The 20,991-nt window shown below is 40.0% G+C and overlaps 3 protein-coding genes across 4 annotated transcripts; all 3 read right to left on the reverse strand.

The window, feature by feature from the left end:
• Nucleotides 1–3,958: 3,958 nt before the first annotated feature.
• On the reverse strand, nt 3,959–12,453 carry LOC146624114 (zinc finger Y-chromosomal protein 1). 2 transcript variants are annotated; one of them, XM_085363703.1, is made up of 8 exons: nt 12,234–12,453; nt 9,808–9,904; nt 9,233–9,550; nt 7,893–8,042; nt 7,630–7,758; nt 7,403–7,537; nt 7,117–7,260; nt 3,959–5,801 (listed from the first exon to the last, which is right to left on the reverse strand). In XM_085363703.1, the coding sequence occupies exons 2-8, from the start codon at nt 9,872–9,874 to the stop codon at nt 4,501–4,503; spliced, it is 2,244 nt and encodes a 747-aa protein (XP_085219829.1). In that variant the 5' UTR covers nt 9,875–9,904; nt 12,234–12,453; the 3' UTR covers nt 3,959–4,500. The 2 variants fall into 2 exon arrangements, with proteins under 2 accessions (XP_085219829.1, XP_085219830.1); XM_085363704.1 differs by lacking the exon at nt 7,403–7,537.
• A 912-nt stretch (nt 12,454–13,365) lies between these two features.
• Nucleotides 13,366–14,807, reverse strand: LOC146624115 (diamine acetyltransferase 1-like). The gene is made up of 6 exons (XM_085363705.1): nt 14,600–14,807; nt 14,457–14,508; nt 14,279–14,359; nt 14,072–14,173; nt 13,888–13,928; nt 13,366–13,787 (listed from the first exon to the last, which is right to left on the reverse strand). Exons 1-6 carry the CDS (start codon nt 14,663–14,665, stop codon nt 13,620–13,622), a joined length of 510 nt encoding a protein of 169 aa, XP_085219831.1. The 5' UTR covers nt 14,666–14,807; the 3' UTR covers nt 13,366–13,619.
• Nucleotides 14,808–16,001: 1,194 nt separating this feature from the next.
• On the reverse strand, nt 16,002–20,274 carry prdx4 (peroxiredoxin 4). The gene is made up of 7 exons (XM_085363706.1): nt 19,999–20,274; nt 19,074–19,191; nt 18,852–18,968; nt 18,557–18,679; nt 18,040–18,170; nt 17,854–17,888; nt 16,002–16,099 (listed from the first exon to the last, which is right to left on the reverse strand). Exons 1-7 carry the CDS (start codon nt 20,204–20,206, stop codon nt 16,049–16,051), a joined length of 783 nt encoding a protein of 260 aa, XP_085219832.1. The 5' UTR covers nt 20,207–20,274; the 3' UTR covers nt 16,002–16,048.
• Between the last annotated feature and the right edge of the window lie 717 nt (nt 20,275–20,991).

Raw genomic sequence — 20,991 nt, forward strand, 5'->3', positions numbered from 1 at the left:
TAAAGGAGCACTTACCTGTTCATCAAGTTTATCCAAGATGTCTTCCATCTCCTCACCAAGAGCTCCCTTCTTAGACCGGTATAGTTTCAGCAGGCCAGGCACAAATTTGTCCAGGGATGCATTGAACGTCCCCAGGAGGTCTTTGCTTGTGATCCGATGAAATTCTTCAGATATCTAAACAAGACAATAACCAAAATATTGCCATTTATTCAGCACAGAAAATTTCTGGGTAGCTGCCTTGTACAGTCTGCACCATGTTATATGCCTGACTGTGTTATCAACCGCAAAACCTACTTCAAAAATCTCTCATGAATACACATTTTGCACAGGAATAGAAACACCCTCCACAAAAAACAGTATCAATATGCAAATATATATTATGTTCACACTGAAATGTGGAATTTTTGTGGATTTTTACTATTGAGTGTGACCTTGAGAGGTGTGATCGTAATGCTCCAGGTGTTTTAAATACACATACAAAGTCTGTGTGAATGCATGGCCAATGTGCACCTTGTCCGTGATGAAGGCGGAAATGTTTCAAAAGAGTCTCTTGACTGGAGCTTGTGAATTTGCAAAATCGGCACTGCATGAAATCCACCCCTGAAACACAAGAGACATAGTCAATTTTGCCAAAAGCACTTTTGCAATGGGATAAAACATCCATATCTAACACACAGAAGGAATCCATAGATGCAGGAGCTGAATACATCAACAAGCCAAAACCAGAGACATCATGAAAAAAATATGTAAGGAATCATATTAACTTACATATGACCACTTGTCTACTATATCAAGTATATGATTGATAACATACATGACATGTAACATAAATGCAAGCTTGAATTCAAACATTTTTTTGTTACTATGATAAAAAAATGCAATAACTATAGAAAAATTAATACTATCTGTAACACAGTATACATCAACAACACACAATCATTCCTTTAATATTGTCTCCTTCCCCATTATGTAAAAAGCTCTGAAAATGTAGCAATCTTATAATACAGAGCATGAAGTACAACTTTAATTTGCGTGTGACATTAACTTACAGTACATTAGGCAATCTTACACCAGCTGACAAACTGTCAAGTCAGCTTTAAACATTAAAGTAACAGTGCTGCACCGGATAAACGGTGACTATTGAAAAAGTGAAAAAACAATATTAGACAAATATTAGACAATATGCAAGTTACTTATATCACTGTCATATAATTGGCGCACATATCCTACACCGACCCATGAAAGAGTCTCCATGACAACGCGTGCTTGGCCCAGTTTGTTGTCAGGGTTAACATAACGTTTTCATGCAAAGATAACATTGAAACTGGTTACAAAACGGGTAATAAGCTAATAAGTTTTACCATGGCAGAAGTGCTGTAAAAAGCCAGTGTGAGATACCGTCATTTAGTGATGTCTGTCTGAATTTCAGAGTGTTTAACATTAAACATTACTTTTTGCGCTGGCCACTACTCTGAGCTAAAACCTTTTTTTTTTTTTTAATATTAAACTTTATTAAGAAACAGTATACAGAACATGTATACAATCAGAACAAAATTAACATATGCCAGGGGGTGTAATACAAAGAATTACATACATTCAAATAATTTGTAATTACTACAAATGGTAATAGTTTTCATAGCCTTTTTGTTAAGTGATCCACTAATCAATTTTATGTAACATAAAACATCATTATAGTAATGTTTAAAATTAGGTTTTTTGTTACTGTATTTGCATTTGTGAAAATAAAATTTAGCTATTAATTAAATTAATTAACCTATTACTTGCAAATGTGCCACAATTTCAATGGAAATAAAAAGGCTTTCCAGTGGTGTAAGGTTTATTGCCACAGAGCATTGTTACAAAAAAGAAAGTTTCAACCAAAAGCTAATTTTCTACTTTTTTACATAACACTGTTCTCTTCAGGACTTTCAGATATGAAAAGTATATTTATGTGGATTCACGTCTGTTTGCACCATTTAGTTATGAGCTGTTGCATCTGTGGATGCCAAAGAGAATCCTCACCCCACTTTGCAGTTATTTATTTGTAAAAAATGTTTGGAATCATGTATGATTTTCGCTCCACTTCTCACGTGTACACCACTTTGTGTTGGTCTTTCACGTGGAACTCCAATAAAATTGATTCATGTTTGTGGCTGTAATGTGACAAAATCTGGAAAAGTTCAAGGGGGCCGAATACTTTTGCAAGCCACTGTAAATATTTAAAAGGAGATGCGTAATAACTAATAAGACGACTACTGTTTAAACGATGTCTTTGAAGCCCTTATGGTACATGTTACACAACTTTCCTTCATCCCAACAAGACTGAGGTGCCCACATAGTTGACACATACAACTGATTATGAATGCACTATTTAACCATTCCTATTTTTACATCATCTACTTTGCTTTATTATTGAAAGTCTGTGGACACTCTGACTTGTGCATAGCTGATGTGAAGTATGATGACCACTACCTGACTTACACCATCAACAACAGGGCAGCCAAAGCTTTGTTGTTAACAGATTGCATGAAAAGGCAAAATGTCTCATTCTACACTTGTGTTCGGTAAAGTTGTATTCACTGCAAGTTCAGGCAGTTCTACTTGGAGACTGGGTGAAAATATTATCATGCTTCCAAAACATTCAGATTTTATAAAAATAAATAAATAAATGATCCCCTTATTACTCCTTCCATTTGAGCATCACCTGGCCAAACCTGGGGCTATTCTAGGGCCTTTCACCTTGAGACAACTGTTGTTATCATTTGACTCCATATAAATAAAACTGAATTGAATCCAACTATTTGCTGGCAAACAAAAACTCCCAAACAGCTAAAATACTTTGCTTTATTATCTTTTTTAACAAATACGCTGAAGTACATCCACAACAACACAGTTGAGATCTCCTTTTTAATCAAGTGTTTACATCTACACGCTTTGTACAGATCTGTATACAAAACAATAATTTACGTCCCATAGAAGTCTAGTTACACTTAACTATACAACAACTTGTAAATGAAATAAATATAAAACAGATAATCACAGGTGATAACAAAAAAAATGAAAAAAAAAAAAATGTAAAAAGCCAAAAGTACATGTACACCACCAGCACCTGTCTTCTGAAGTTGCATCTAAAAAGATATACATGTTTCCCTTTCTACAGGCAAAAGTACATCTGTGTAGGAGAAATCAGAGTTCAGTCCTTAGTTTTATAACAGCAGCACCAGATATACTATTCAACTCTCATTTAGACCAGACACTTATATTAGGACACTGATCTGGCATATTTTTTATAACCCAGTCTAACATTGGTAGCATACTGATACTTGCAGATTACCCTTTTTCAGTGATTTAAAAGATATGTCAATCGTTACAAAAAAATTTTTTTTATGAACAGTTCATCAGTTTTCAAAAGAAATTGAGGAGGAAACATTTTCCTCTCTTCACATATTTTAAAAAAAAAAAAAAAGAAAGAAAAGAAAAAGTCATGTCAAATTAAAAGGATTTCACTTCCGAGAAAGCATTAATGCGTTAATTTAAAAAAATAAAAAAAAATAAAAAATAAAAATAATACTGTTAGTGAGGGTGTCATCTCTACAGCTTTGGGCACTTGTTCTGAACAACGTACAGTACGCTTTTGGACTTGTAACAGAAATATTGGACATTTGATAACCAAGCATTGAGGGCAAGTGACAGCGTTCGGATTTGTGTGCACGTGTGAAACCTTATTCACCAACATGATGCATCCAGTTTCTCACTGTGTTTTTGTAGCAAATCAATGAGCATAAACCCCCTGCCGACGAAGCTTAGAGTGACTCCCCCTCTGCCTGTATTTGTGAGTTTAGTCAACGCACCAGGAAGCATTATGTTACAAAGTGGTCGGGTCAGAGCAAAGGAAGCACAACGGCTGCGCTGCTTTTTTTGTCCCTCAAGCTCCCTCTGTTTCTTTCTCTCTCTCCCACTCACACACACACACACACACACACACACACACACACACGCGCTTTTTTACCAAGTGCTACTGGAAACAGGTTGTTAATCCAAACTGTTGTTAAATACATTTTAAGAAAATTATGCAAACATTTTTAAAATTACACATCTGTTTTTAAGACAAATAATTAGGACCATTCTGATTGAGAACTGATTGCTATTTGCAAAAGTTAAAAAAAAAAAAAAAAAGTGTATCTACAAAGAGACATCTGCACAATCTGCCATGCACACTGTCACCACCAAGGGACATGCAGTTAAAAGTGCGAGTCTACAGAGGGGCTTGGTTTGCTAACTCTGACAGAGCATTAATGTTATCTACACGTGTATACATATCTGAACAAACAGTAGGCCGAGGATTTAAAAAGAGCAAAACAACAGAATGGACCGAGTGCAGCACACACACTCCGCACTACTTCAATGTGAATGGCGACGTGCCGAGGGCGCGGTGGTCGGGGTCTGACGGATGCTTCAACATTGTTCTTTGCTGTGGCACAGTATTTGGCTCAGTCAGAGTCACTCTGCCTGCACCACATCTTTGTGGTGACGCATGATATGCTGGTTCTTCTCCGAGGGTCGTCGGAAGCCCTTCGAACAGATCTCGCAGCGGTGCGGGTAGTCCTTTGTGTGAATGGAAATCACGTGGCGCTTGAAACCCGACGCGTCGCCGGTACTGTAGTCGCAGTACTGGCACTGGTAAATCCGCCTTTCTTTTTGTCCTTTGCCAATAACTACAGTCACGCTGCTGGCTAAGCTGGCCGCGCTAACTCTTGCCGGCGGACCAGAGCTGCTCGACCCGCTGGGCCCGGACTTTTTCGGCGTCACAGCAGGAGTGTGCGTTTCTGTCCTCTTGGTCTCACTCTTTTCAGGTGAGGCCTGTTGCTCCTTTGTGTGGACTGACAAGATGTGGCGACTGAGAACAAAGGGGTCTGCGATTTTAAAGTTGCAGTGCCGGCACTGATGGACTTTCTTAGTACGGTGGGATACCGAGTGCTTCTTCAGTTCAGACGGCCGGTGGAAGCCTTTCCCACAAACGGCGCATTTGTGGGGATAGTCCTTGGTATGAACAGATATGATGTGACGCTTCAGGTCACTGGAGTTGGAACTTTTGTGATCACAGTGGGCACAATGGTGGGTCTTATTCTCCTCGTGCGTTAATCCATGCTGCATTAACTCCTCCTCCTCTGCAAACGTCTGGAAACAGCGCTCACATTTGTATGGCATCTCTTTGCTATGCTTAGTCTTGATGTGCGTTTTGAGATTAGAGGAATCGGCTGACTTATAGTCGCAGTACAGGCAGGAGTAAGGCTTCTCGCCGGTGTGAGTGCGCATGTGTTTCTTTAACTCCGAAGGATGTCGAAAGCCTTTGCCACATTCCACACAGATGTGGGGGAAGCTTTTGCTGTGAACTGCCAATAAGTGTCGATTGAGCAGCCCTTGCTCGGCAGTTTCATAGTCACAAAACTTGCATTTATGCATCTTGGTGGGAGGTGGAGGTGGCTGGCTCTTGGGCTCCCGGTGGTGGTGCTGCAGTCTGTGAGAAAATAGTGCCGCCTGCTGGTGGAACTCCTTGCCACACATTTCACACTCGAAAGGGGCCTTGCTGCTCAGAGCATGCACCTCCATGTGATTGTGGAGGCTGGCTTTCTTGTTGGTGGTAAAATCACAGTCTGTGCATTGGTACTTTTTCCTGGTCAAAACATCCTGGTGGTGATTCTTGGTGTGGCGTTTCAAGAAGCCTCGTGATTTGAACTTCTTACCACAGAGCATGCAGGGGTAAACGGTGAGGGGCTGACCATATGGACCGATGATAATGGCTGGAGAGAAAGAGAAAAAATTAAAATTCAATTTGAGAAAAAATAAATAAATAAATAAAAGGGAGAAGGAAATGACCACATCGCTGGTCATTTCCTTCATAAACAGAAGCTTTTTTTTTGTTTTTTTTGAAGAACAGTGTTTATCTTCAGTATTTCAATACTGGTGAAATTATATATATATAAATTAAATGTTTCGCTGTACAATATTGAATATGAACTGAACTGAAAATTAAAGCAACAAAAGTAGAACATGTACTGTGCAGCAGCACACAGTAATTGTGTGCTTTTAATCAAGCTTAGTGTACAAATAAAATCTGAATTCAATGTCAACCAGCTTTTACTGCTCAGAGACAATCGTATTTAAATAAAGAGGTGTCATCAAAACAGCCCATCGGTACAATAAACCGGATAAACTAGTTAACTGCCGCTAGCAGGAAAGTCATAAACAATGAGCCCTTTTAAACTGTGCTAACCACTATAAAAAATAAAAATCATATTATGTATTATATTGAGTGCTAATGCCAAATACAAACAGGCATGATTTTAGAATAAATAAATAATGCAGTTATTTTTTTATACGAATTGCATATTTTCTCAGTTTTTCTCATAATTGCCTTTTAGGATGTAATGTGTTACAACTGCCAGGAGTGGGCGGTAATGCACAATGAAGCTGCTCGTCAACAACTATTAAACAAGATCAGAAGAAGTTGTTGCTTCTAACACAGCGGTCTCCAACCTTTTTTGCGCCACGGACCGGCCTTTAAGGTGTCGCGGATAAATACAACAAAATAAAACTAGTACCAGTACCGAAAAAAAGAAGATTTATTCATAACACACGTGAAAAGACCCAGGAAAACCGAGTAAACGATAACAAAATGACGCTGAAAACCGATAAAAACCCTGAAAACTATACATTTCACACCTGAGCCTCAACTCTCGCGGCCCAGTACCAAACGACTCACGGACCGTTACCGGTCCGAGGCCCGGGGGTTGGGGACCGCTGTTCTAACACACTGAACTGGTTTGGATGGTGCTGTACAAACTGTAGAAATATGCACAGCCAACAATGTGAAAATGACAACTACGCTTAGTTATACCACACTCTTAATTTACTTAAGAAAAAAAAAAAAAAAAAAAAGGGCACTGGTGTAAAAAAAAAACCTCACTATTATAATATATCTCAAAATTAATTGTTACTGATAGAGCCGCTGCTTTCATCATCTCTTCTGCTATTCAGTCCTAAAAAGACTAGACAAATCCTCATTTTTATCCAAACAAGCCTGAGAAGTCTGTGTCTGATTTGTGCCGTTCTCACCTGTCTGGACTTGTCGAGGCTCTGACCGCCTCTTGGTCTTGTTGCGCTGTCTGTTGATTTCGTCCACCCCGTCCGATTCGTCGATATGCAGCAGCGCGCTGGCTGCACCGTTCCGGTTCTCACAACTCTCACTATCTTCTGCACCTGTGAGAAAAACGGCACGTCTTTGGCATATAAACAAACAAAACCGGTGCGTGTAAAGCTTAACCAGGACACCAAGAGACGTGGTTGATGCACAGGCTTCCAGTGTGGTTTTTAAAGCAATTTAATAGACAAGGGTGCTGACCATAAGCAGCTGCCCAGGCCACAGGCATGAAGTCCTTGCTTAGAGACACGCTGTCATACGAGCGGTCGTGAGTTACTGGCTCTTCGCCTCCTACCACCACCTCCATATAAACCTCATCAGTCACCTTGGACCCACCTGTAGATGAGCCCAACAGGTACAAAACCAAAAAACTGGTGACGTTCAGTTTCATGACAGCTGTCCCCGCTCCTTGCATCCAGATGACTCACCGTGGTTTCCTTGATTGTGATGAGAATCCCCGACAGACATGTAAACCATCTTCTCTCTGAGCGTATGGCCCGAAGACTCTGTTAACGCTACGTTCTCTGTGTCCCCGTCACTGATGTCAACAGATTCTCCTGCACAATGAAACTTAAGTTCAGTTCTCTACTTTCTGAAAAATAGACCCAAATAGAAAGGCTTTCTGCAGGATTCAGCCAGTATTATTTATTATCATGATTCTTTTATTAACAGAAAGCTAACTGCCACTCACCCATGTCATCTTCCCCAGAATCAGCCTTGAAGATGTAGACCTTTATCACCTCTTGTCCATCCTCATCTTTCTCCACTTCCTGGTCCTCCACAGCTCCTTCCACTGTCACCTCTGTTCCATCCTCAGACACCATTTTACCAGCTTCATCCACTAGCAAAGGGACACACATCAGACTTGATTAAACAGAGTCACCAGCAGAGACTTTGTAGCAGTTTAATTATGACATACTGGAAATATTTACATGAAATGAGTGCAAATAAGGTACTCAATCGTTTAAGAAGCTTATCTAAATATTAAATCTAAAGATCAAAACTTATCATGATTTAGTATGATCGCTTATAAAAAACAAAAAAAACAACAGCAACAAAAAACCCTTCAATTCCACCTTTTCAAACTAACATCTTCATAGCATTTATGAAGAAAATCTCCGGGTACTCAGGGAAATTAGAGTAAATGAGTCCCCCCCCCCCAAAAAAAAACAAAAAACAAAAAAACCTGATCTTTTGTTTTGTTTCAATGCAAACTACTACTATGCAAGAGAAAGAAGTTGTACAGTGTGTCTGTCCACAATTTTGTAATTTTAAATAAGCCTGGGAAAAACAAAAACACAAACTGACCACCTCAGCTCATTATGTGGCTATAAGTGTGATATTTTTTCCCCAGCAGGGGTGTGCACATGCAGTAGTTATGTAGCTGGATGTGCAAAGTAACTAAGGCAAACTAAGCCAAACACATAAGTGCTTCAACTTGTACAATATATAATAACAAGGAAAACTTGACACATTCAAAAACACATTGAAAATGAGAAAGATTTGCTTATTTACATTCAATTCAGTTTTATTTATAAGAAAAGCTGAACAATCATACGATCCCCTATGAGCAACCACTGAGTGACAGTGGGAGGGAAAAACTCCCTTTCAACAGGTAGAAACCTTTAACAGAACCAGGCTGAGGGAGGGGCAGCCATCTGCCACCACCATGGCAGTTGGGCTGCCACAGCACAATGAGCAAGCTACATATGGTTAAAACCATTGATTTAATTTCACAGGGGTACTATCACTGTGCTAATCTATAAACTGTGTTTACATTAGTTGTTGAGGTCTACGTTTCTGCAGGTGGGAAGGTGCATGTTAGCCTACACTGTAGATTTAAACCTTTCGTCCTGTCATTTACATGGATGTTTCCTTTTAAATACACCGCAAATGCATATAAATTTTCCATCTCTCCAAGCGACAGATATTATACAGATAATAATAATAATAATAATAATAATAATAATAATACAACAAACCAAAGACATGTATGCTAAGTGTAAATGCAGCACAGTCTAGTAAACTTACAGGATATCATTAGATAATCTCCACAGCCATCTTGGTCATCGTCCTCCTGCTGCTCTGGGTCCAGCCCATCTTCAGGGATGTCTCCCATGGCAACACCTTCCTCCTCACCGTCCAGAGCCATCACACAGGTTTCTACAGCAACATCTTCATCTTCATCGCAGTGCACGTACTCAGAAACCACATCCTCAACAGCATCCTGGATCACAAGCTCGTCTGGGGCGAACCTGTGAACTGCCATGCCTTCCCCTTCGCCTTCTGACACCAACACAGTCTCTTGAAGCTCCACAACAAACTCCTGCCCGCCGGCACCACCTTCATCTAGAAGAAGCAGGATTGCATGGTTAACCAGATAACAGTGAAGAGCAAGGGTTTATTGTGTGATAATGATTTAAATGGTCATACAGTCATAATATGACTTTGCTCTGGATGGTCATGTCATCTCCTTCCAAACAACACTTTCACTCAAATATTTAAAGTTATCTGGCTATCCACAAAAAAGAAAGAAATCCTGCTAGTACTATTGTACTTCTCATACCAGCAAGACGTACTCTGTAAGTATAAGCATTGCTAATTACCCGATCCGTGCAATATTATTTTAGGCTCTTCAGAATGTATTGCAAGCCTGGTGACATCCTCATCCATTGTCCTCGCACTGCATTTGTTACTGGACAGCTGAAACCAAATGATAGACAGCTTAGTATCAAGTAAGCACAGGCAGAAAATTATGCAGATAATAGGTTACTTATATATTGTAATGCTGTTACACACCATTGCCCTTCTTATACAATATTTTACAGGTGTACGGTTATGCTTTTCTGTATGACACTCAGAGCAGCCACTCCAGGTTACTCAGGACACACACACACACACACACACACACACACACACACACACGTGATGAAAGCACTGCTGCTTTGACAGCCTCAAGCCACTGGAACTAAAAAAAAAAAAAGATTAAAAAAAAAAAAAAATCATATGTTTATGTCCCAAATCTGCTTTAAATCCATTTCAATTTGTCAGAGTTACCACACGAGCTGCTAATGCAAACGTGGCCAACATCGCCAAATGTTAGCCCAACAATGCTGGTGTCATTTCTTTTCCACACTACCCCATGAAGCCCCTAATGTGCCTGGCATCCAGCGTGTTTTCAAAAAAAGACTTAGTATAACTTGTTGAATCACTGTAACGTGAATCACATGATACAGACCAGTGGCCTGGCATTGTACAAGTACTGTAGCTTGAGCAGTTCCTTAACAAAGTGGTTCTCAAACTTTTTATGATATGCTCCACTTCAGAAGCCCTCAACAGAGAAGCATAAAGTATATTAAATCAACTTTTAAAAGTCATCTTTTTTCCTCCACTTTGGTTGAGTCCATGCTTTTCTACAGTCACCCACACTCCTCCATCACTGGCCTTTGCTGCACAATTCCCTGCTACCACCATAACAGTTAATGCCTATCCTTTCAAGATTCACTTTACAGCAAACGGGGCATGTATGGACATCTGTGGGCTTGATACTGTAAACATGGTGTACACTCACTAACCTCAGTTCTCGTTTTGTCCCATAGAAAGTGTGCTCTTCTCTGCCCTGGAGCATTAAAAGCCGTCAAGCATCCAAATCAGGCTTCAAAGACTTGATTGTTACCTCACAGTACTCTATAAACCAACTTTTGAATCGAACTTTATCAAGAACAACCCTGGTTAAAATCGCGCTGTAGCCTTGCCTTGGCTCACGCAGTGTTTCTTTGTGAAGATCCAAATTATTTGACCTTTAATTCTCACACACACACACACACACACATAAACCCCATGACTTCAGCTTTGTGGTTTTAACCTATTTTTAAAAGGGACACCACAAAATTAAAAAATAATAATAAATAAAATGTGCTTTACACTGTTAGCTCGTGTATGCGATAACGGACAGAAACTAAAATGACCAGTGCCATTATTGTCATGCCCGCATCACTACAGTTAACAGAATCAAAGACACGTTTCGCCTCCCCACCCAAAAAATGGAGGTAAAGTTGAGCTAATGTAGGACAAGAAAAACAACACAGATATCTCTCTGAAACTAACACAAGGGAACACTGAGGTGTAAACAGAAAACGATGCAACCGGGTTGCCATTTAATTTCCACTGAATGTACCATCCCCCCACCTCCAGGTGGAAAAATATGACAACGGTGTGAGGAAGATGTGCGGCACAACCCCGCATCACTTGTGCTCAAAAGACACCGACATCACATAAAAAAATAATTAATTTTAAAAACTCGGGCGATCGGACACACTACGAGAAATCTATAGCACAACACAAATCCCGATGAGGTGATTCACGGCAATGTCTTCAATTGACCACTGGAGGAAGATTAGCACTGATTACACATGCAAAGCCCGACTGTCACGGTGCAAACAGACGTTTAGAAAAGGCTGATTGCACGCACACATACAGATGCGAAAAGATAAAGATGCAAAGAAACGAGGCTTTCGTTAAGTGCACACTTATGTCGCTCTGTACCGGCCAGCTAGCGAGAGGAGGGCTGAACCCACACACACACATACCTTTTCTACAACCAATTTCCATCACACAAGCGTCCGCCATTTTGTTAGCTTAACTGCTGGACGAATGCTAATTTTAACGTTTATTAAACTACTCCTCGGCGACGACAAGGTGTCAGACGAAACTGAGGCTGAATGGTGCGTTGCATATCAGCCGTCAGCTATCGATAACAAATGCCGATGGTCAACTACGACAGACGAATATACAATCCCTTTTTTCCGGGTGGCTCGCTAGCTAACGGGATAGGCCTGATTTGCCAATTACGGCCTCTATTGAGGCCCCGGCCCAGAAAAGAAAAGGCCCAACCCTTTGCGGCCTCTCAGAAAAAATAAAGAAATAAATTAAAATACAACATGCATGTAAAAAAACAAAAGGCCAAGGGCACGTACAAATGCAAACACAGCTCTGAAATCGGACGCCTTTGGCACAAAAACGAGCCGCGTACCAGATTCGTGCTGCAGGGATGCCTCTGTCCGCTCCTCGGCTTCCCAGGCCGCCTGGTTCCCCCAGACTCGGGCAAGATTCAGTCGGGAATTTTGTGTTATTTGGGCGGGCCGGAGAGGAGAAGAGAAGGAGGGGTTAGGGGTTGATTCAGGAGCACCGCTGAAAGCAAAGCAGGACGTCTCGAGCCAGATCTTGTCATGCTACAGCCCCCCGCTCCTCCAGCTCCGAGGCCGCCGTCAGCACGACACGTCACAGCCCGAGAGCAGCAGGAAAATGCGGAAGGGTTGTGGTGGAAATCAGCCCGACAGGCACCAAACAGGCCATAATCTAAAGAACAACGCGGGTCGTGTGAAAGCGTGCGCTGCAGCGGTAACTCTAATTAGTTTATGCTCCATGGATCGGTGTATCAGCAAATAATTTGACTGAGTGCATCACAATAAAAGGACAATTAAACTATGACCTCAAGATAGAGAGCATTGCTTCAACATTTAAACAAACCGACGACTGCCCTATTTTATGAATGAACCTATCACTTCTGCAGTTTTGTTAAGCCTACAAGTATAGCTGTTTTTCCCCACATCTGCAGCACAACTGTACCTGGGTAGTTTATGTTCTCCCAAATAGTGTGTTAACTGCGCTTCTTTTGAACTCCATTAAAAGTGATCTAAAAAGAAAATAAAACTAAAGTGCAGTTAAAAATTTCCAGAAATTAGACAGAAAATATCTGAAATGCATCCATCAGTTTTAAATATGTTGCCGTTTATCTACTGATAGGGTTTTTATTGCAGTTAATCAGTAATAGTAACAGCTTCTCCATACTTATCTTTATGCATACACACTTCTACACTTTCACTTTTGTTAAAATTACTCAGTATGTAAGAGGGCCTTTTGTTTTCTCTTATATTGTGACATTTCAGCATTTAATGAGTAAAATGATCCCAGAAACTCTTAATGCCGTATTATAATTCTAAGGTCTGATTGAATTACAATGTGCATATGATTTAAAAAAAGCACTATAATATTAGTCAGCTTGGGAAAGGCAACATAGCAAAGAGGCACAGGATGATATGTAGGTTGTGATGGAAAATCCCAAACACACAAAATCTATATTTATTAATGTATTTATTAGCATGCTTGTTCAAGTCTCACAAACTTTCCAGCTGTGGTAGATTATTATGTAATTATCACGTTTCAGTGTTCATTCATCAAACTTCTGAGATCAGTGTAAATTTAGCAATGACCTCAAAAGTCCCAGACATGGTTTGTGATCAGAAGGGAACAGCTGATTGATAAATGCATTTATTGAGGCTGCTCCAAGTCACTGATCACATAGAGCAAAGTTCACTGCTATCACCAGACATCAGTACAAGTTTAAGAGTGGCAAACTCTATTTGGCAGACATTTTCAGCAGATTTTTCTTTTCAATGGCAAAAAGACGCCACCCCTCCTCAGAGGACAGATCCGCTGCACCTCTTCTCTTGTAGAACTCAATAGACTTGGTGTTGTTTTCTGCTACTATAAAATGCATGGCGCTACAGCGGGTCTTCACTGCCGTCTAGGAAAAAGGAGAAAAGAAAAGTGCACGCGTGAATGCAGCTGAAATAAAGGTGACTCTGTCACCAGAAAAATGTTGAAGTGTGCAATGTTAAAAGTACCTCGCTCAGCACCTTCAGGACTTTTGAACCAATGCCAAGACCTGGTGAAAGATTACGTGTTCATGGAGCAATTAAGAAAGTTCTTTGGCAATGAGTACAAATTGTCCCGCAAAGTAGGAAAGAAGTCTCTCCTCTGTTAGTCATTAACCTTTAGCACTGCAATAAAACTTTTCATCAAACATACCACGAAACTCCTGCATGATGAAGAAATCTTCCAGGTACAGAAGCTTTCCAATCCATGGGTCATATGTAAAGTAGTACATAGCAAACCCAACCACAGTGTACCCTTGAAGAAAACACAGAGCAGGGGATTAACTAGTGGATCAGACCCGTGAACAACATTAATAGTTCCTGAGAAATATGAGAATATTTTTAAGAGGCGCATTTTTACCTTCTGAGCTCTTATCGTTTGGGACTTCAGCAACCAAACAGTGGTAGAATGGATGATCCCCAAAGCCATCTTCAAGCAGATCTGAAAAAAACAAAAAAAACCATAACATTATTAAATCTTTAAGCTTTCTCAAACTCCAGATCAATGCAAACTTCATCGTGAAGCTAAATCACAGCACCTTTTTCTGTCAGCATCACCTTCTCCTCCATCTCTTCAAATTTAGCAAGCTCCTAAAAGGCAAGGTCATTTAGTCATATTTCTGTTAGTTAAGCATACTCCCAGTTAAAGGCTTGAAGTATTATCAGTTCACATATGGTTTACCTTTATGAGTCGCAGGATATCTGAGACATCCTTTGGTTCAGCTGTCCGTAATATAAAACTGGCCATTTTCTCTTTTTACCCCTTTTCCCTTTGCTCACTAATCCTCTGAATGTAAACAAAAGCAAAATTTGTTTCTTCATCCGCTCCTCAGGAGTCTACCCCCCGACAATGAAATGGGGAAACCAACATACACAGAACTGCATTGGCTGCGCTGCAGAGTGGCAGAGCAGCTTCAGACGCTTCTCTTTTAAACATCCCAGAAAGAAAGGTGACCCATATATGGGCAAACAGCTCATTACATCCTGTTTCTTTTCCTTTTCTGCTCGTCCCTTATCTTTGTGTTGACTGGACGACATTTGAATGTTGTTTAAAAGGTTAATATTAAACAGACCTAAGAAAAAAAAAAAGCCAAGCACATCTGTTATGCTGAGTAAAGAATAACCCACTTTTGAAAATGAGTGTAAAATATTTTACATACAAAATCAACCCATAACATTGAGCCGGTTGTTCTTCCCTTGCTAAAACTTACTGCTTCTTTGCATTCAGATGCTGTTATTTGCATTGTGGGAAAAGAAAAACAGTTTATATAACAGGTTATATAACCTGCTTTTAACAGCTTAAAAAAAAGAGGGGTGTGGTTGAGGATGAACATTATCTATAGGTGATCAAGTTAGTAACCAGCAGCTGATAAACAAACTTCAGTTACCTTATTGTATGAAACATTTGAGTTTGTTTTACTCATTCGAGAGCAAATTTTACCCTTGAAATCACAGTGGCACTGATACTTTTGCATGCATTTGTTTCTCTTGCAAAGCCAAGCAAGCAGGGCCCTGCTGCAATAGTCCTTAAAAGCATTTTAAAAACAAGTGCATCTACAAAAAGACTGAATTTGAACTCAGGACTTTCTTGCTTTGAGGCAACAGTGTAGCCAACAGGCCATCATGCTGCCCAAAGGTCACAGTGAAGTTTGCATATTGCAGCTATAAACTAGAATGATTAAATGCGTTTTCAGCGTGCTAAGTAAATGCTGAAGGCATTACCTGCATTATTCACTGCACATGCTGGACAGCCTGGGGCTGTTTTTTTTTACAGCAAAATGTTTGTTCATCACATATTTACATTGTATCAAATTCAAAGCACAGACAGCAGAGAGGAAACGAGTAGTTTCATTTCTGTATCTCCAGAATCTGGGAGTCACTGGATATATAGTCACTGCAGAACATTTTGGATCAGCTGAAGGCTTTTCAGGGAGTTTTTAAGGACATCCTGATAGTAACGAATTACAATAGTCCAGCCTAGAAGTAATAAATGCATGAACTAGTTTTTCAACATCACTTTCAACACCGTCATGGTTTAAGAGACCAGACACACAGCAGTTTAGGAAAACACATTTTATTGGAAATTTTAAAGTGTAAGTGTTGGATTTCAGAGACTGGGAAAACAAATACATCAATTCAGTTTATCGAAATACTTCAGCTTGCCTGAAGGATCAGGAATGATCTGTGGAAAAGAAATCATTAAATTAGTGTGCAGCACATTTCATGTAAGAAGACCTATATGACACATAATGTAGATTTCTGATAATAAGCTAGTCATAGTGCAATTCCCACTTAACAATGGAAGAAATTAGCAAAAGGTGAATTCTTATCTTTGCAGTGTAATTGCTGGGTAATAATTTAAGGTAAACCATCGAGGCCAAACTGAACTGTTTTAACTAAACAAATAAATAATAAAACCTCTTTTGAAGGAATAACAACAACAAAAAAAAAAAAGTGGTGGGTCTGATTTGCAAAAACAATGACAATGTATCTCATAGTATACCTAATAGGGCTGCCACAAACGATTATTTTGATAGTCGACTAGTCACCGATTATTTTTGCGATTAGTCGACTAATCAGATCCATTGGACGTAAAACGTACAGCTTATTGCACCAGCAGCATCTGGTCTTATATAACTATCATTAGCTTACAGCTTGAAGTGTTTGTGCTAACTAAAAATAAAGAAAAGATGATAGTTTATTAAATTTTAATGAAATTTGCAGATTGTTTCGGTGAAGTTTAATAAACTCCTTGCTATCTAAAATATAACAGGACACCGGAGTAAATTCTGGAGCATCTCACACTTCTGATAATCAGTTGTCTGCTTGATGTTTATTCAGCTGTGTAAAAACTATACCTTTAATCTCAGCCAAACCGATTTACTCAGGAACAAATAAAATACTAAAAAAGCCAAACAATAACATTTTAAGTTATCTAAGTGACTCATATATCATGTTTAACCTGAGTAGCGAAAGACGGCGGTGGGTTTGAAAACGATTTGCCGGGAGTCCGGTGTTCTCACGGCTCTAGTTAGCCTTGCCCCCGGCTAGCTATCGAGCTAGTGGGTAACAGACGTCTCCGAAAACGTCGGAGCGCTTTTGAAAATATGCGGTGTCTTGATAAACTGTGCAGATATTTGAGGTTTCCACAGCTACATTCTCGCCTAAAAATATGTTAAACGTGTATTTTGTGACCCAGAAAGAATAATAAGAGTAACATTAAAACTAACTAGCTGCCGCCATTGTTGGAAACTGAGCAGGGCCGCGCTATGAATTCTGGGACACAGCTTCTTCTTCGGGGTTTAACGGCAGCTGGCATCGTTGTACATGCAGTGCTGCCATCTTCTGTTTCAGTCCATTATTACACTCTTAAATCCTGCTACTCATTCCTGCGTCTTTTGGGATCTTACAAAGCTTCAAACGACGCGTCGACTATTAAATCAGTCGTCGACGATTTTGATAGTCGACGTAATCGTGACTAGTCGACTAATCGTGGCAGCCCTAATACCTAATTGTCAATAATAAGGTCTATGTTACTCTAAATGGGACCATAATTTACTAAATCAAATCATGATGCATTAAGAAGACTTGAAACTATAGACTGAGATCATTGTTCACGTGAGCAGCAGGATCATTTTCTAATCCTGTTACACAGTCAGATGCTTTTTTGCAACTAGTGCTGCCCCCTGCTGGCCGCTAAACAGAAACAATGCAATTTTAAAGCACTTCCATCATGCTTTCACTTTTCAGACTCAGAAACTACATCCATCTTTGTATACAGTCTTCTTTATGGCAATCAGCCTGAGACAGCTCATCAGTTTTTACAAATACATTGCTGCCTGTCTGATTTTTTTTTTTTTTTTTTTAAATATGCTGGAAGACAATAGCAGTTAGTGCCTAAGGATCCATATTAGTCACTGGCCCAGTGATACTTACTGTGTCACTGCCTGGTTTCCATCCTGCTGGACACACTGTGAAAAAAATAACACAGAACTAGTCAGAATTTAAAGAAGAAACAGCTCAAAGACTCAGCTGACAGCCAGCTGTTTGTTTCTAGGTATTCTGCATAAACGAAGGACAGTCAGACATTTCAGCTGCCAATAATAAAATCCATCGTTTTACCTTCTCCATGTTTGTCTGTGTACTGGAAGGCCTGGACCAACCGCAAAGTTTCATCCACAGATCTTCCCACTGGAAGATCGTTCATAGTGATCTGCCTCAGGATACCTTTGCCATCAATGATGAATAGACCCCTGAGGAAGACATGGATGAGTTAGAATAGAGCATGAGTGGCTGCTCAATGCTTCCTGTTAATGTTTCCATGGGGGTAAATTATCTAAATGTCAGCAGCAGGACTCTGCCTCATATATGCCATTTGTGGTTCTAGAACTATTTAAGCCTTCCTGCATAAGGTGAATAAGGCACGTTGTATAACGAACTTTGAGTGCTCAGGTAAAGTTGAAAAGCACTATATAAGACCCAGTCCATCTATCATTTACACACTGATCGCAACCATTAGTTTTACAACTGCAAATAAAACCTTTAACTTACAGCAAGGAGCCATAACAATGCTACATAATAAGCAATATTTCTTTAAGCTGCTTAAGCTATAAAACTTTGATGATGGCTATAACTTCACCTCAGTGTGTGTCCTTGGTCCTCCAGGTAGACACCATAGTCTTTTGAAATCTGGTGAGTGAGGTCAGACAGCAGAGGGATTTTCATTTGTCCAAGTCCACCCTGCTTCCTGGGAGTATTGATCCTGTAAAAAACAGAAAGCAAAAAACATCAGTCTTCATTATCATAAAATGAATAAAAGTCTATCAAAAGTACATACAAAAGGTTAAAGTAGTAGAGCAAAATAATACAACATCATCTGTTTTTATTAGGGTTGATCTTCAGCCATTAAATTGTGATGGAAACAGCAATCTCACCAGGCCAAGTGTGTGAACTGGGAATCTACTGAGCAAGCGACCACCTCCGTGTTGATGGCTTGAAACTCGTGCAGACGATCACTGAATGCAATGATCTCAGTCGGACAGACAAATGTGCTGCAGAAAAAACAAAACAAATGCTTTCACTTGAGAACAACGCTGTGCAGCAATCCCAGCAGAATGTGCAAAGTGATAATGTAACGTGCATTCGATGGTACTTACAAGTCCAGGGGATAGAAGAAAAAAACGAGGTATTTGCCTTTGTAGTCCGACAGCTTCAGCTCCTTGAATTCACCATTGATGACAGCTGTTCCTTCCCAGTGGGGTGCAGGCTTTGAAACTAAACCAGGATGAAAAACCAAGTTAAACGTTTGGACATAATATAACGTATTTCGTACTACAACTAGCAGTGCACTGTATTTAACCAGTGGAATAAGCCCCAAAAGGTTGATTCTGTTAATCTGGACGTTTTTAGTGTTTTCAGTGGGAGAAACGTTTAGTCACTTATCCAAGTGACTTCTTTAGTCTCAGCCGATAAAAGGTTTCCCCAACCTTTTAAAAAGTACATTTGCATCATGTCATAAATATGCAAATTGTGGAATAGGCGCAAAATTACGCACTTTGCCCGGTAAAGTCTACAAACTCATGTTTCCATATGGAAGAGGAAAAACCTGCAGTAATGACAATGACTCGGACATCTTCACAGTAAATCTCCCATACATAATCACATGAGTTTAGTGGTCCCCTTTTATTATTTTGAAAGTAGTGTTATTTATGTTATCAGGTCTGTATTAAAAAGTGTAGGTACTGCGCCACACACAGTCATGTGTCAGAGGGGCTCATGCCAAGATTTTCAGAGTATGACGTGTCCTACAAAAACCATGAGAGTTCAGGTTAGGCTTAAACTTTAAATAAAGATATCACCTGGGGATTTTAACAATAACTGCAAAATTAAACCATAACATGGGTGCTCTGTGCAGCACCAGCCTGCTACATCAACATGCACAAGCTGCTAGTCGTAGTTTGACAGGAAGGAGAAAGCAGCAAAAAAAAAAAAAAAAAAAAAAAAATTAAATCAGTGCACACTTTAAATATGCAAATGCTAATCTAGCAGCACTCTCTGGATGAAAGCATGAGAGAAACTCACTCTTGGCTTTGCTGAGGTGGAGGGAATGGTCGGACACGGGCACACGGAAAGCCTCTCCGGGATAGACGTGTCCTCCCGCGTAACTTTGACACTGGGGGTTTTTCACCTGAGCGCTTTCCTCTGCAGACGTGACCGTGGCGAGGAGGAGCAGAGCGGTGCACAGAGCACAGAAAAGCTCCTTCATATCAGTGTGGAAAGCAGACTCCATTGTTACGTCCCTTTAACAGCACGTAGCCACTCAGCAGCAACGCGCCTCAGACCTACTGCAGGATTGGAGCAGTCTTCCTTGTTCTTCTTCTTCGCTCAGGTTTTTCCAGTAGCTGACATCCTTGTTTTCGCATTGCTGCCATCTTCTGGAATTAATTAGCCCATCAGGCGTACTGCGTGTATCACTGGCGTGCACACACAGTGCCAGTTTTCATCTAGAAAAAACGATAGTTCGAAATGTTTTGAATGGATTTTGATATATTTTTGTCGAGGTGTGGAGTGGGGTAATGTTAACAGTCCATTAAAGTTTGGCTTACATCCACCAATGTCTTCAAAATCAAGCTTTATTGGTCAAGAACTGATAAAGAGCCTTGTAACTTAGAGCGACCACATACAGATTTAAAATATGCCACATTTGACCTCTGACCTCTCCTTAAAGGTCATTAGATTGATCTGAAGGTCAAAGTAACAATAATGCCATTTATAGGATTGAAAGTGATGCTGCTTATTACTGTTTGTGTTGACAGCATACAGACATGTATGATGCATTTGAAACTTGACACTAAAACAATTTAGTTTCCAGATTACTTATAGTACTGCCTCTTGACATTGATGGCAGTGGGAGTGAAGCTGTATAAGCACCCCAGCAGCCTCAACTCCATCATCATTACAGCTGTGAAGATCATGATTATATTATAGGAGGACAAAGGACCCAAGGTGTCCATGAAAGCAGCCATGACACTGCAGAACCTTTGCACACAAAAAAGACAAACAAAAACAATGACG

The sequence above is a fragment of the Diplotaxodon limnothrissa genome, linkage group LG10 (genome assembly GCF_057381915.1).
Source record: "Diplotaxodon limnothrissa isolate DT_005_m linkage group LG10, D_limnothrissa_male_GT1.1, whole genome shotgun sequence".
Lineage (NCBI taxonomy): Eukaryota > Metazoa > Chordata > Actinopteri > Cichliformes > Cichlidae > Diplotaxodon > Diplotaxodon limnothrissa.